This window comes from Trichogramma pretiosum, unplaced genomic scaffold (genome assembly GCF_000599845.2).
Source record: "Trichogramma pretiosum strain Unisexual culture from Peru unplaced genomic scaffold, Tpre_2.0 scaffold72, whole genome shotgun sequence".
In the NCBI taxonomy this organism is placed as follows: Eukaryota; Metazoa; Arthropoda; class Insecta; order Hymenoptera; family Trichogrammatidae; genus Trichogramma; species Trichogramma pretiosum.
The window spans coordinates 716,611-733,874 of record NW_019640833.1 but is presented as its reverse complement, the minus strand read 5'-3'; the positions used below and the strand labels follow the sequence as shown (position 1 = coordinate 733,874).

The following is a 17,264-nucleotide window of genomic DNA, read 5'->3' as shown; positions in this document are numbered from 1 at the left end:
CGTGCTTATAAGTGTGATGAAGTGCGGTACTATTAAATTATTTTCTTCTTCCAATCCAATCCGCTGCGAATATCACACTTATAAGCATGTACACACAAAGAGAGGTGATCTAGAGACTATTAATTTATCATTTATTTACTAAAAACTTGAATATATTGCAAGTACTCGAAAAACTCGATTATTCGAAGAAATTCGAGTACCCGAAAAGACTCGAGAACTCGAAAAAAAAACGAGTACCCGAAAAAACTCGAGTACTCGACTCGAACTCGAGGAAAAAACTCGAATTGGACGAGTCGAGTTTTTTCGACTACTCGCACAGCCCTATTATCCCTTTAACGCCTGAAATGACCATTTTTGGACAACATTTATAGCGATGAATTACATCGACTAGAAATTGTTTAAAAAACTTGTCAGACGTCATTTCTCACGTAAAATTTAATGTACTTTTCGAATCCGGGGTCAGAATTTTCAAAAATTTATTAAATAAAAAGTTATAAACAATTTTGTAAAAAAAAACATGAAATTTCGAGAAAAAAATCTTGTTTAACTCAAATTTCAACATGGAAAAAAGGTTCGCTCGTGCGTCTCACGCACATAAATTTGTTCAATGGCTTGTATACTTTATTTTAAAACAGTTATAATTACGAATTTCAAAATGGCCATCATAAATTTGACTCCTGAAGACCTGTACGTCATAAAATGATTTTGACAATTTTTAACTCGATAACCATCAACTTTACGAGAAAAAGTTGCAGAATAAAAAGTGTTTAGAATTGATCAAAAACATGCATGATTTTTTTCAGAATTTTTGGAGCGATTTTTGGATTTCTGGATAACACAATTTTTTCAAAAATCCAAAAATCGTTCCGAAAAATTCTGAAAAAAATCAGGCGTGTTCTTTGATCAATTCTAAACCCTTTTCGTTCTATAAATTTTTCTCATAAAGTTGATGGTTATCAAGTTAAAAATTCTTAAACGTTCTCAGCCAAAATCAAAAATGAAACCTATCGTAATATTTTTGAAAAAAATCGTGTTATCCAGAAATCCAAAAATCGCTCCAAAAAATTTGAAAAAAATCAGGCATGTTCTTTGATCAATTCTAAACACTTTTTATGCTACAACTTTTTCTCGTAAAAATGATGGTTATTAAGTTCAAAATTGTCGAAATCATTTTATGACATACAGGTCTTCGGGAGTCAAATTTATGATCGCCATTTTGAATTTCGTAATTATAACTATTTTTCCTTCCTTAAAAAAATGATTTGAAGTCGTTTTATTCGTCACCTCATTGGTCGAGGAGTAACTGCGCCTCGCTTCATGATTAGTCGGAATCTCGCGCCGGTTGTTCATATAATTATTTTAGTGGGAAAATTTAAAAGTGGTGTTTGCTTAAATGTTTATATTTGTGAGTCATTGGTAATTTTAATTTCAACTTGATTAGTTGGCGCGCGCGAGCGCGCTTCATATCACTAGTACAATAAAGTATACATGCCATTGACCAAATTTATGTGTCAGACGCACATGCGAACGTTCTTTCCGCGTTGAAATTGGAGTTAAACGAGATTTTTTTCTAGAAATTTCATGTTTTTTTTTACAAAATTGTTTATAACTTTTTATTAAAGGGTTAGAAGATCAATTTTCGGGAAAAATAATTGACCTGAGCTGGAATTTTAAGAGTCGTTCGGGTTTAACTAAGACGGTTCCCGCGCCTAACTAACTATTCAAGTAGAAGTTATAAAACATCGAAAAAAACGTAATTTTTCTCATGTCATTTGAAAAATCTCGATTTTTCCCTTGGTTACCTATGTTTCTTTGAAGTACTTAGAGCACGCGAGCCTCCTTAGAGAACAACAACGCTACGTTAATTCAGCCTCGCGGTAACGCAACACTTCACCCAATTCATAGTTCAAAATACTGCTGGAGCTAAAGTTTTCGTATAGTCAACGGGGACACTTTTTCTAACGTGATGAGTTTTTACTTCCTCCAAGCCTTTAAGACTGTAGTGTATGCATGACAGCGGGTCAGTATTCGTTTCGACTCCAAAGCGTGAACATCGTATCTATCGGGACTTTAGTGAAAGTCGTAGTTCAAAAACACTGCCAGAAACTAAAGTTTTTGTATAGTAGGCGTGGCCAATTAGCGCATGTTCAAATCGCCACTCTCTAATTAAGTTCTTTTCAATAGCCAGCTTCGGCTTTAGTGTATGCAAGAGAGCTCAGTGTACGTTTGAACTTCAACGCGTGCGGACCATTATCGAAAGATTGCATCCATCGCGACTTTTGTGAAATAAATTGAAAATATCTCAAGTTATAAGTGAAAGTGTTTAGCGAGTGCACAGAACGATGTCTTGTTCTTCAGTAAAAGAATTGTGCGATGTCAGCAATCGGTTTCTCATAGAACTATTCCATTGCCACGCGAAAGATGATATATATCCTGGAGAAGGAATCATCAACATGTTGTTCGAGGCCGGCTGCAGAGCCGAGCCTACGTTTGGTGAAGACGGTAGGGCAGTGCTGCAGCTCACGACTGCAATACATTCAATAGCAAGGCACCACGCGAATGATTCCGGGCAAAAGTGGAATAGGACCATCAAGGAACTATTTCGAGTTGTATACAACAGATACGACTTGAATTACGTCGACCAGAACGGCCTGTCGCATTTCCATGTGGCTTGCATGTTCGGCTGCGAGGCAGTGGTGATGAAATTTTTCGATGCCGGTCAACATCCCGATTGTCTACCTAGTGAACCAACCACGCGCTCACTCCAAGTCACTCCGCCGATACATTTAGCTCTGGAGTACGAGCACTACGAATTGGTGGAGTTGCTACTGTTAAACGGCGCCGATTCGAACGCTTTGGACAAAGTGGGCCATTCACCACTGTATTACGCCGTGATTAGATTGTTGCCGAATGTGGTCGATCTACTTCTGGATCGAGGGGCTGATCTAACGACCTTCGTTTTTCCTCTTCGATGTATATACAAGCGATTTTGTACAAGAATGAAGAAAAGTATGGTTACTTACAACTTAGCAGAAGTGTCTAGTGTTATAGTTATCCTTGAAAGCCTACAAGACCACGGCTACACGCTGACGCGAAGCGAGGCCTTAACTATCTTTCAATTTTTCAACAAGTTCAGATTTTTCCAGCAGTCGTGTGGAATCAAGGATCATCTCGAGAAGCAAAAGTTCGTGAGCATGGCCAAGCGAACGATGATAAATCCGAGTGTGTCGCTTTACCAACTGATCAAGCTGTCACAACATAAGCCCTCCAAACGAGTCACGTATCAAGATTACTTGGAGTTTGCGAACTCGGAGGAACATCGAAACATGTATAGCAGAAAGGATTGCGACGCCTACCTGTGCAAAATATTGGCGAAGAAGTTTTTCCGGCGATGGGCACCTTTTCCAGGCTTCAAGCAATTATTGCAAGTCTAGAAGAGCGAAGATTTATACAGTACCTTTGTAATGTCTTGTGTAAATAAATTTTGTAGATTACATTGGTATCATATCATTCAACTGAATAAAAAGTAAAATAAAAAATAACAGTATTGATTTTTCAATTAATTAACCCACATTCATTTAAAGTACAAGATATCAAGTTAAATATTCTTTACTATAAAACCTCATGAAAAACCAAAGTAATCTATGTTCAAAATTTGCATATTAAATTAAAAGTGCAAAATTAAGAACTTTTTTCAAGCGTCGCATAAATACTTGAAATAAAGATAATAAAAATTTTTGGTATTTTAAAACGAATAAATAACTTTGTGTCACACTAAACTAAAAATTTCAACTTTGCCGCTACTCTTGAGCTTTTGTGCTATATAATATATTTACGGAAATTGTGTAAATACGCTTTTGCTAAAAACTCGCATACATAAAGTTACATATCGTTACATAAAGTACTATTTTCTTTTAAAAAGAGTTATATCACCTGAAAAAAGATTAACGAACTAACTAATGAGTAATTAAACAAAATCATTGATTTCGAAAAAAAGTCTCCCATTATAGTCATGATGAATTACTTCCCGATGACTCGTAAAAATCACCTTTTTCTCTGTGTAGAGATGGATCAAATAACATTGAATAATCGATAGATCATAAATATAGAATAATCAATCAATTAGAACAATTAAAATCAATTAGACAACATCTAGTGAGGTTTCAATATGAAACATGCATAATATACATTGTATATTCCAATGCTGCGTTCACTGAAACAATTAAAAATGGGTTTAATAATGTAATATGAGCTTGATGTAACGCGTTCGAGTACAATAGGAGAAACCGCTTCTTAAATTCTTAGAAAAAGAGAAAAAAAAAAGATTCTGGTACATTTTAATAAATGCTGAGCCATGCGATGTACGTTAGCAAGTTAAATATTCATTACTATAAAACCTCATAAAAAACCAAAGTAATCTATGTTAAAAATTTACATATTAAATTTTTGTATTGCCTATGAGTTTGCAACCCAGAGTATAAGTTTAAAGATCCGGCCTTATAGAATTTTTCTGTTATTCCCAGAGCATTTAAATTTAATATTCTAAACTTCGCGCGAAAGCGTACTTACCGACCTACGATACAACGTACGCAGAGAGAGGTTGGTTTGATCGGTGGTGGAGCGTTGTTTCGACGAAGCCGGCAGAGAGGCGAAAATTCGCCGCGAGCTTCGACTTGATCGAAGAGCCGTATCGATGGATCGTCGCTGGGAATCGACATTGCGCAACAACAATCGAGATGCCCAGAGAGAACGGCAAATTTCTAATGACAATCGAAAACGAGCCGTTCGATCGAAGGAGGTACTCGCGCTCGATGAAAATCGGGAGAGAGTCGATGCGGAAGATCGCGATGCCAACCGAATTCGACGAAGTACACGATCGGTCGATCGACGCGAGACCAACGATATTCGCTACGTGACCGGCCGTCGCGCGAGTCCGAATCGAGAGCGCCGATCTCTGCTCTCGGAGCAACCTCAGCAAATTTATGAATAAACAAATCTTTGATCTAAAAGTAAAAACTTTAAATGTTAACGGAACCTAAAGTTAAAATTTCATATATATGGAAAAATATTGGGCTCGCTATTTTCGATATTTTTCTCACACTGACTGTTTAATAGATATAGTAAAAGTAGCTCGAACCTATAAACTTGCTATATACACATATGTAACCATTATAATGTAATAAAGGATATGAATTTCACTTATGACATTTCTTATTTATTCATTGCCATTCTTTGCAGATTGGAAAGCAAATGTTTTGGTTTAAAAATTATAGAGCTCATTCGGTGTAAAAGTTTCCCATAAAATTTTACTCGAAACCGTTCGAAAAAGTTCATCAAAACAAATTATTTATGTCATTATATAAACGTGTATACGTATATAAAATCGATAAAATGCTAATTCCCATTTTTGCTTCCGATTATCAAAGTAATTTTACCTCTGTTTTTCAATCGACTATTAATTTGAACGTTCGGTTAATTTTTTATAAATTTTTTATTTTTCCGTTATGATACTTATTTTTCTGTTGTAAAATTCAATTTGGCGATTAAAGAGAGATAAACATGCACATTCACTTCAAACTAAACTAAAAAGAAAGTAGTTGCTGCAATCGGGTTTTTTTAGTTCTTATGAAACCACGATAAAATTCTAGAGGTTCGGACGCTACCTGCAGCTTCAGTGCTGCCTCTGATGTTAAAATTTCTAAATCATAATGTAAACAAAATCATAGCCACATTGACATAGGCAGTTTTTTAGCTCCTCCAGCAGAAGAAGCAGTAAGCAGAATAATGTTGATTGCACATATGAAAATTCAAGTGATAAAAAATGTCACATGTGCATCTATGCACTATGATAGCATGGACCAGTGCAGATTAGGTATAGTTATCGTTGTAGTTTAGGGTACATTTTAAGGCACTTTAGGAGTTTTAGTTTGTTGTCATGTGCATTTACATTAAAAAAGTCGGAGTTTCATTGGTTTTAATAAAAGCAGTGATAACCCTTTTGTTTTAGTTTATATTAATGCTTAGTAGTGCCGTTTATTACAGTGAAGTGATATTATATGCAATAAAGCCGGTCATAATGCAAATGCGTACAGTACTAGGTAGACCAATCTACTACAGGATATATTCTCTATTGTTATATTATTCTCTTTTATCATAGAGAAAATATTTAAAATATCAAATCTCAAATGCAACTGCAATAGTTGAAACATTTGGACTTGATTACTTTTCCACATGCAGTACAAAGTGCATAAAAGCATGTGAAAATAGATGAAATTAGTAGAAAGTGAGTGATAATCATGTGAGGTCCTGCGATGATGGGTAGTATACGTTTATATACCCAGGTGAAAATAGTATGTCAGATCTGACTCCAGATCTGGCATCAGATCTGGTATAAGATCTGATAAATGTACGCCAGATCTGATACCAGATCTTGTATTCGATAATCGACATCAGAACTTATATCAGATCTGACATCAGATCTGATGTCAGATCTGAAGTGACTGTATTGCCTTTAATTAATTAAACAATAACTTTATTAATAATTAAAACTTTATAACAAATTTAGTTATATAATCACATAATAATCACATCGATAATACCTTTAAGAAAAATTCCTACAATATTTAGGTTTCTGATAATGTGAATTTAAATTGATTCAACAACTTTTATTATTAAGATTTATTATAAAATTTTAATTATTAATAAACTTATTGTTTAAATAATTGAAGGCATTACAGTCATTTCAGATCTGACATTAGATCTGATGTCAGATCTGATATAAGTTCTGATGTCGATTATCGAATACAAGATCTGGTATCAGATCTGATGTCAGATCTGGTGTATATTTGTCAGATCTTATACCAGATCTGATGCCAGATCTGGAGTCAGATCTTACATACTATTTTCACCTGGGTAATAGTTGAAATTCAATTTCTTTATTTGGTTGTGCTGATTAGTTAAATTTCTGACCATCTGCTCCAGTGTGCATCACTCAATAAGCTTTGAATATTGAGACGTCTGGTATGCATCGAATTCTTCAGAAAATGTCCTTAACAGATTGAGTTTTGTAGAATTTTGATTAAAATTATTTAAAACTATGTACATCATCAAATGTAATCTAATGCAAAAAATTCAAAAATTGATTGATGATATTAAGCTGAAATATAAGGGTCTACATCAAAATTTTACAAAACTCAATCCATAAAGAGCATTTTTCTGAAGACTTTTGTCTGTACCAGAGATCTCTATCATAAAAAATCGTATGTGAACTGTGCGCATGATGAAAAGATACTAGAATAGCATAAATGAGCTATTTTTATAGGTAGAGGCCTATTCTGCATATTTTTTTAAAAATTATAAGAGTTTAAAGATTTAAAACGTATGCAGCAATTGTATTTTCTCTCAAAAGTTCACTTTGTATCATAAAATTAGCATAAAGAGATATATTGTTATATAACTTCCCAAGGTTACCAATATTCAAGCTTTATAACGTTGATTTTCCAAAATGAAACTTTTTTTTCAAGATAATTCAGAATCTATCATCTACAGATATGATAGACTCTGGACAGAATTTGTATCATCTATAATATAATTTCAAGTCATACAATACATCCTTTTTTACTAATTAAAGCTACAAAAAGATATTAAAAATGTTTACTACTGGTTTGGCAAATTACCATGATTTTACACTTTAATTGTTGAATATTTCCTTAAAAAGCCTAATCACATGTAGTTTTTAATACAATGATCAAAAGATCATAACTTTATCTTTCTAATAAATGGTTTCATCTTTTTTTCGCAACAAAATTGAGCAAGTTATAGCCACTATTTCGCCCAAATTTTGATAACTTCCCATAAGTGCCTGTATTGAAAGATAGGGCTGTGCGAGTACCCGAGTTTTCGAGTTTTACTCAACTCGAACTCGACTCGCCGAGTTCACCCGATGAAATTTGCTGAAATTTGGTGCAGTTGTTCACAGCAACAGTACGGAGGGCTCCACAGAGCCGTTTTTCGAAAATCAGCCCGGAAAAAAAATTACGAAAATACACATTTTCTGTGCTCGGTCGGTAAAAATTGTGCCTTAGGCATCGTCCTTATGTAAAATTTGATGTAGCATTCAAATTTGTAATTACAAATCATATTTACAACCCACTCGTGCCGGCATAGCCGACACTCCTGTCTTTTTCCGCACACTCGTGCTCAAAAACGCCTTTTGAGCCCTTGTTGCATAAATAACTATTTTTACCATCATGGCTTAGCCCATATGCATATTACGTGATTCACCTCATGATATTTTCAATCACATAATATGTATATAGGGTGAGATATTGAATTATATAGCATTAGAAATATAAGTAAAGTAATATAATACAAATCTCGCTACTTTGACTCGATATTCCATTCACTAATAAATGCACCTCGTCAAAGGTTCTAAATAACGACTCATAGTATCCATTTAAAATTCAGGCACAGGAAAATAAAAAATTTGTTTTTTACAGCCATCTCACATTTATTCTCCGACTCATCTTTTAAAAATCAGGCAAGCTAACAGTTTTGAGCAAGCGACATTTTTGGTTTGTCTATTGCTAGGATTGGGCTACGACGCTTACGTCGTTAGTGGATACGCTTCGCGTGAAGTAAGCTTATGCGACAGACGAAACCACGTGTGCCCTTATTTGCCGCCATCAGAACTCAAAGTTACGGAAGAGGTTAATGTGGATAAAAGTAAATATCGACCTAAATCGCCACCAGACTTTAGTAGTAAATTTTTGAAAGCAATCGAAGACGATCGAATACGAAAAGAAGAAGAGGAAATCCATCGTAAAGAAGAGGAAAGACAACGAATGATTGTGGTATAATTTTTAACTATATATAATTTACGCTCTGTCTATTCGCACCTAAATCCACGTAAATACGTAGATATAAAAAGAAGAAAATTAGCCTAAAGGACACGTTTTTTTATTCGCCTCCCCCGTAAAGACACGTAAAAAAGCTCATATCCACGTATCTAATTAATATAAGAGCCATTGCGATTATAGATCGAATTGAACCCTCTTAGAGCCAACTTCATGTAAGTACAAGAAATATTTTAGTGTCATCTATATACGCCCTCTGTAGTTAATAATATCTTTCATATATTAAATTACACTAGAAATCTATGTGCGCGCTACGCACGCATGGAACTCTTATGCGTATGTAATTTAATATATGGAAATATTTTGAAAATAATAATCAAGATATTATTAACTATAGAGGGCGTATATAGATGACACTAAAATATTTCTTGTACTTACATGAAGTTGGCTTTAAGAGGGTTCAATTCGATCTATAATCGCAATGGCTCTTATATTAATTAGATACTCATAAGAGTTCCATGCGCGCGTAGCGCGCACATAGATGTCTAGTATAGAATAGAGAAAAAGCTTAAATCCACATAATACTTATGTGGCATTTCACGTCAACTCTCCCAGTGCCGCGCGGAGCGGCAGAATTAAGTCAAATCACTAAATTTGTGAATCGCTGTAAAAGTAATAAAATGCACCCAGAGAAAAAAAACAAACCCATGATTTCGATTGGAAATCGCCTCAGCTTTCCGATGGTGAGGTCAGATTTTCCGAAATTTTCCGCTTTACCCGGGAAAATCGCTGGGAAAACTTTAAAGTCGATTATCTCAAAAACTTCATTTTTAAGATTTTTTTAAAGTCTAAATCGAAAGATCAGGAAATTTTCAATCGATATAGACATTTTCCAGAGAGACGTTTTTTGATTTTAGCGAGATATAGCGAGAGAAAGAAGAAAAAACGTGGCTTTTTCGTGGTTTTTGCGTGCCCGGCCGCCTGCGCGCGCGAATATGCACGTAAGGATTATATCCACGTAGGACTAATATCCTCGTAAGCTTAGGCGCGGCCAAGACTACATTTACGTAGAAGTTATATCCACGTAATAGTATTATACACGTTAGTCTTATATCCAAGTAGGAATAATATACACGTATGCTTAGACCTGGCCAATACTTCATCCAAGTAGGATTCATATCTTCGGAGGACTCATATTTACGTAAGCCTGGATGCGGCAAGAACTATTTTTACGATACTAGTTGAGCTCGGGCCCTAAAATACGCCGTGCCAAAAAGTGTTACTTATGCCACTAGTATCGTAAAAACGTAAATGAGAAATTGAGCATAATAATACAAGAATAAAATCCCTTTAAATGCAAAGTATTTCGCTTCGAAACAAGACAAATGAGCATTACGTGAATATTATATTTTTTTCCAGGAGTAAGTAGTTATTTATGACTCGTGAATATAGTATCGGACTCTTTTATCCATAACTAAATATGAGCACCACATATACATATTTCAAGCCATGCATTAAAATACGTAAATATAAGCATCACGTTGATATATTACCAGTCCTTCTCATTCATACAAATACATAAGCATCGAATAATAAAAAAAAAATTTATAATCTATCTATAGATGTACGTATAACGTAATAGTACTTTAATAATTTTTACAAATAATCATTTTCGTAATATTTTTTTATTTTAACGGCTTATTTATACCGATTGTGGTTCATTATTTCATTTTTTTTTGTATGTTTTAAATTTGTATCTAGTGCACCTTCTCGGAGTTTGTATTTTTTCCAAAATCTTATTTTGGCTGTTACTATTTTTTGCATGCTCTAAATCTAAATTTTGGAATGATTCCTCAAGTTGTTCTACTTGTTCTGTCTCAGCTGCTGGAATACGTAAAGATACATGCAAGTTTCCTCGCCAAGCCCGTTCTATTGCGTCCAATATCTCCATCCTTTCTTTATATGTTTCTTCTCCGGTTTCAGTCACCAATGTTAATAATTTATCAATTATGGATTTAATCTTCTACCTTTTATAATTAATTGTTAATTTTTTCAGAGCCTCGAAGGTTTTTTATCGTAGTATTTTTTACTTTTTCATTGCTGTCATTCGTCTTTAGTCGATTTAAATTATCTGTTCGCTCCCATCGATCTGCGAAAAGATCTTTTGAAAATAAATTTTTATTTAATGAGCGTCTCAAATGTAGAATGTGATTGCACGGCAACAGCATGCTGCGATTAAATTTGCACCTGCTATTCGTCTCTGTTACAATTATTACTATGCTATTATGATTGATGCAAAATTGGTTATTTGTTTTAAAGATTGTCACGAAATCAATGAAGTTGAACTCTTTTTCAATTTTTTTATATGCAAAATCAGTCTAAATAGCTTTATATAAATTTTTTGCATCCAGATACTCTACATTTAAATCAGTAAAAACAGGATTTTTAATAATTTTTTCAACATCTTTATAGTTCATCTCGCAGTTGTCCATGTTATTTAAGTACTTCAAACTTAATCGTCTTTGATCCTTAGTTATTAATAACTTTTGCGTAGTCACTTCTCTGTTAAATGTTCTGATAGCATGGAATTTACAAAGAAATAAACGGCACTCAGGAAAAATTTCTTCAATAACCGATCGGTCAGTCATGTCCTTGTCAGTCATAAAACCATAGATTTTGTTTGTCGAGTCACTGGATAAGGTTTTTTTGAAACATTCTACTGCCCACTTTACAATTGGGCGCGTCCGCCGTCCAAAATTGCCACTCCAACAACTTTAGATCTTGCAGCACCATTTTCCACGGCAAATAAAAAAAGAGTGTAATTTCCTTTAAATATCTTGTAAGTACCATCCACGAAAACAATTTCTTCATATTCTTCCAAGTCTTTTACCACTTGTTCGTCTACAAAGTATAAGCCCTTGAAGTCTTGATCTTCATGAAGTATGAATACTTGTGCTCCTGTAGTGTAAATAATAGTTAGATCATAAACTTAAATAATACTATTTGTGATATGTGGATGTATACTGATAGAAAAATTAGACTACATACTGCTGAAATTCATATCTACTAAAACTTATTTTTTTTAATCAATTGGCATTTTTGTTGTTGGTAGTGTAGCTGACCTCTTCACTTATTGAGACCTGCTCCGCTTAGGTGGATGAGGGTACTTTCCTGAAGATTTTGAGACCCCATTGATTAATATTGATGAAAAACTCTTTTCAAGATCATGCGGCAAGTGATTTTTAACACAATATTTCGTCTTATGAAAAAAGTGATGTAATTGGTATTTCAGAGCTTGGGTAGAAGTTTCTTGGTCAATCTGGTATACAATGAACATATTTCACTATCACAAAAAAAATGCCCACTATTTCGATTTATATAACTATTTTTAGCTGAAGCTGAATTTAAGCTTCAGGTCGGTCCCCTTGAATCATTAAGCAGTACTGATTCGGCTAGCACTGTACCAGTAACAATCATTTATGACTAGATTTGGTTATTTAAACAAAGGGTAGTGCTCAATTTTGATAAAACCTTGTACGAAAGTTTATCGGTTATTTAATGAACGTCGCCCAGTCATTTATTGGAGGAGTGATTGTTCTCAAGATGACTCTTGAAATCATCATTTTTTCATATAAAGATGCTGAAATGATTTTTCAATATTTTTAATTGAATGAAAAATTAACTAGCAACGCAATGATCTGTAAAGTTTTCTTTTAATTGCAACCATTACATTTTCTTAGACATTGAAATGTTGAAAAACAACAATTTGGTCATCAAAGGGTCGGTTTATCCTATCATGCCATTTAGTTCAAATAATATTTGCAACGGGAGGAAAATTATGGAAAATTACTTAAGGGCTTATATACACCTTAAATTCAAAAATGTTTTTATTCAATTTTTGAATAGGATTTTTTTCTCCCCTTTCCATTGCATTTTTCGAAATTCCAAAATTTTGATTTTGCACTGAGATATAGCTGTTTCCGTGAGCTTTTTTCGTATATTTTACGTGTTAACATTTTTCTTCTTTTGCGTTTTCTGGCGAGTAGTGTTTTTGGTCACCTCACGTAACTTTTATTGAGTTTTCTGCACCGGGGTCGCGTACACTTCTTCAGAACATTAATGCTAACGGCCACTACTACGAGTGAGACGATTGAACTCATAGATCATTCTCAAAACGTACTTTTATGACTTAAATTTTGGCAAAAACAAAAAATGAAAAAAAATGTGTGTTTAACTGTTCATGCACAGCAATCTGAGGTCGTCTCAGCCGTAGTAGTGGCCGTGAGCATTGATGTTCTGAAGAAGTGTACGCGACCCTGGTGCAGAAAACTCAATCGGTATCCACTGAAAGTTACGTGAGGTGACCAAAAACACTACTCGCCAGAAAACGCAAAAGAAAAAAAATTTTAACACGTAAAGTATACGAAAAAAGCTCATGGAAACAGCTGTATCTCAGTGCAAAATCAAAATTTTTGAATTTCGAAAAATGCAATGGAAAGGGGAGAAAAAACCCTATTCAAAAATTGAATAGAATACCAAAGTTGCGCTCGCTCGGACGGACGCTCAGTTTTTACGGGTTTAAAAAATTTTCAAAAAATTTTGAATTTAAGGTGTGTATAAGCCCTTAATAGATCTTTGTTCAATCAATCTCTGACGACTCGTGGGTGTTTCTCTTCTTGAACTTCTTGATTTTTCCGCTGACGTGGTTTCCCAAGTCAGGACTATCTTGCTTCACGTTTTCTAAAAAAAATAGAAATCAATAAAATTAGTACTTTTTCAAAAAAATATTCATGGTTACTGTCATGAACTGTTCATTATAAAAAAAAATGTATCTGCACCATAATTGTAAATGTTCATGGGAAAATCATTTTATTTACATTTTTTCATAAGTAACATTTCTTCTTATTCAGGAGCTGGAAAGACCTAAGCCTGACCAGCTTTTTGGTCAACGAGTTCACGCATGGGTGCTAGTACTCCCTAATGAACAGAACACAAATATTAAGGAGCCAACTTTTATTGAAGCCTCGACTGGATCAATTCATAAAACAGTAGATCCTATGACAGCTAATTCGTACCTCGGTATCGAAAGTATCTGGAATGGATGCAATTATTGGGTTAACATGCAGGATTGCAGCGAGGCTTGCACAAAATTAAATTGGGATCTTAGTAATCCGAAGTACTGGGAGCATTTATTAGCTGGAGAACCCGCAAATATGAGAAATATTGATGACGACGACAATGAGGAAGAGAGTGAAGAAGCAAAAATACGTCGTGACTTCCACATGGTGATGCCTGCATCATATGTCGATCGCATTGAAATTCCGTACAAAAGTATAAATGCTTCGTTTTTAAAGCCAAATTTTAGTGTGTTTATTATTTAAATTTTGTTCATTAGATTACGAAGAACAGTATCCTTGTGGCCACAAAACAATTCTTTATAAAAAAGCTAAGGTTGAACTTTTCAGTCCGTATTCTCGGACCGATGGATTGATAGAATCTGTAACACTCTACGAAGATTATGATTATAAAACAGCAACAACTGTATATGAGAAATTTTCTAACCGAGAAGATCATCTCATAAAAACCGAAAAATACTTATTCAAGGATATTGTTGTCGATCATTATGAAATAGGTCGATCAGATAATTGCAAGCGTACGCCAGTTTTATTTTAATTTATTTGTCAAATTCAAAATGAATTATTAGGTGAGAATTTTTATTTTTCAATATCGACAATACAAAAAATGCATTGCAGGTCACCAATATGGATTGAACAGCCGATGTGTCGCCGATGAAGAAAGAATTCTCGAGTTTCACGACGGTAAAAGGCTTGACGAACTATTTCGTATACATATGCAACCTTTGTGTTTGACCCAAGAATACAAAAATCGTGAAGATCGATTACATCACCGGTAATTAGTTTTTTATACTCTTTTATAAACTTTTAATTGAATCTCATAAATATTTTTTTAGTTTTGCTGAATATAATCCATTCAACGATGGTAATGTTGATCAAGATGTAAATTATCGCTCGATATTGGTAAGATATGTATAATTTGTTCTGTTAATTTTTTATTAAAACAACATCGCTGAAACATTGTCTATTTTATCTTCGGGAATTTTAGAAAATTGTCGAAAAATTTGAAAGAAATGAAGAAATTTCAGATTTTCAAGATGTTTACATGAGAGAATTTGATTTTATTGAAAATGAAATTAGACTAACATACCACTACAGAGGTGGTCAATATACTCAAGCTACCCGAACATTTTTGAAGCCTCCAGTTTCCGAAAGAGGTGATCGCCTGGTATTCTTGCCTGAAATGACTCATGGCTACGACGTAAATATCGATTATTGATTATTATGCAACAATACATATCGCAAATTCTTAATGAAATCGAATGTCCAAAAAAAATTTTCTTTGCAAACATGAAAAACTTTTTTTGTGCCATAGAAATTCTCAAATTTTATCAAAATTGTGAGAACCATCTGTCACCCAGTTTCAGACGTCTAAAGTTGGAATTGTCCCGGAATTCATGCTTATTTCCAATATTTCGAAAATTTCTAGCTTTACCTAGAGCGATGAAAAAAAGGGCTAGAGCTTTTTCGCTAAAAAATAATTCCAAAATTTAGTAAAATTTAAGGACTTCTATGACATCACAAATAACGAGTTTTTCATGTTTGCAGAAAAAAATGTTTTTAACTAGTCGATTTCACCGAGAATCAGCCATATATATTCATATGTTTAGCCGGATCCAATGGCGCCTACTCTGAATTTTGACGATTTGATTATTGAGCTCGAAAAACAATTGCATGAAGAAGAGGTTTCGACGATAGAAGTACGTGGATGTGAGTCGGAAATACATCAATTTTTGCAAGTTCGATCTAAAGAGTACTCCAAACCTAAATTAAAAATTTCTAAATTCGATCCGATTCGAAATCAAAAGGCAAAACATGGGCTAGCAGCAAAGGTAATAGTTTATAAAAGCATGACTGACGAATTTGATTTAATGACATAATTTTAATACAGGAAGAAAAAATGTTGGCTCAAAGCATGCGTGAAGTTGAAAAAGATATCGATTTTTTGAGTCCTTACTTTGCACGACTAGGAAAAGTTGAACGCTTGTCCAAAAAAGAAGCTATGCAAATCAAAGAAAATTGCATTAACGATTTTAAGCAGATTTCAATTGATAGAGCTAATAGTATATTACGAGATTTTAAAAACTGTAATAAGGAATTAGAAAAATTACAAACTTTATTGACTCGGGTATGTACAAAACATATAATGGTCAAGATTTATTTTCGTATACTGTAATGATAATTTTTAACCGCATATTCAGCAATCTGTTCATTTGAATAAAGAGGATAAGGAACTTTTGTTTGAACAAGCGAATGAAATGAATAGAAAAATGATAGCTATGGAGGTAAGATTAAACCGACATCGGGAATTAGTTCCAAAAAGATACCGTAAACTCATAGAAACTCTCAACGATAGTATTCAGCTTTCTGATATTGTACGCGATCAATAAAATAAAACAAAAATTAAATTGAGGTTGTAAATAATGTAAAGTAAGAGACGAAATGATAATAAAAATTTTATTAAAACAAAAAGTATTAAGCTTTGTAACTTTATAGTGATTTACTTTGTCTGATTTCTTATGGCTTTGAAACATTTATTAGATTTTTAAAATATCAATTCTTTCTTTCAATCAGCAGAAAAATCTGAAAAACATTTGAAACGTACTTTTGTTTAGGATTTTTCCTGCTGAATCCAGTGGCATTATTCGTCTTACCCTGAGAAATTATTTTTATTTATAAAAAAAGAATTTTTGATTTTTAAAAATTTTAAAATATCACAAAATCCGGCTTCCATTATGGTAAACGACCGTAATCACTCAATTGTCAGAGATAAGCTTCTTTTAATACTTAACTAGGTCACTGCAGCAAGTTCAAGGAAAATTAATTTCACAATTGTGTAAGGAAACCCGAAGAAGACGAATAAGCTGGGACAGACGGACCTCTACTATAAAGGGTGGAGCAAAAGTTTGGAAACCCCAGGGAATCTCATTAAATCAGCTTACGAAAAAAATCAAAAGTCTCTTTTCAATTGTATTCTTCTCTACGGGTGCAGTTTTGTTACTATGTACCAAAAGCGCGTCAAGATCGGTGACATATGTGCGGACGAATATTCAAAAGTATTATGTTGACCCATATTCTTTTCGCGTGCTGCGCAATACTTTTTGTCGTTCGAATATTTTATTATCTATTCTTCTTGTTGCAATTTGGTGCAGACGCCACACTGTTATTTCAAATAGTGGATTGTCAACATTTTAACGAAGATAACAACTCCAAATCTGCATCAATGTTATAATAACTTAATTTTTCATGACCACTGATTACTTTACACTTCAAT

The 17,264-nt window shown here is 33.8% G+C and overlaps 1 protein-coding gene across 1 annotated transcript; it reads left to right on the top strand.

The window, feature by feature from the left end:
* Window positions 1–2,342: 2,342 nt before the first annotated feature.
* LOC106655961 (dynein regulatory complex subunit 7) lies at window positions 2,343–16,409 on the top strand. Its single transcript, XM_023463433.1, has 10 exons — window positions 2,343–3,428; window positions 8,499–8,852; window positions 13,766–14,186; window positions 14,251–14,508; window positions 14,609–14,765; window positions 14,827–14,893; window positions 14,979–15,191; window positions 15,601–15,822; window positions 15,882–16,118; window positions 16,192–16,409. Exons 1-10 carry the CDS (start codon window positions 2,343–2,345, stop codon window positions 16,378–16,380), a joined length of 3,204 nt encoding a protein of 1,067 aa, XP_023319201.1. The 3' UTR covers window positions 16,381–16,409.
* The last annotated feature ends 855 nt before the right edge of the window (window positions 16,410–17,264 follow it).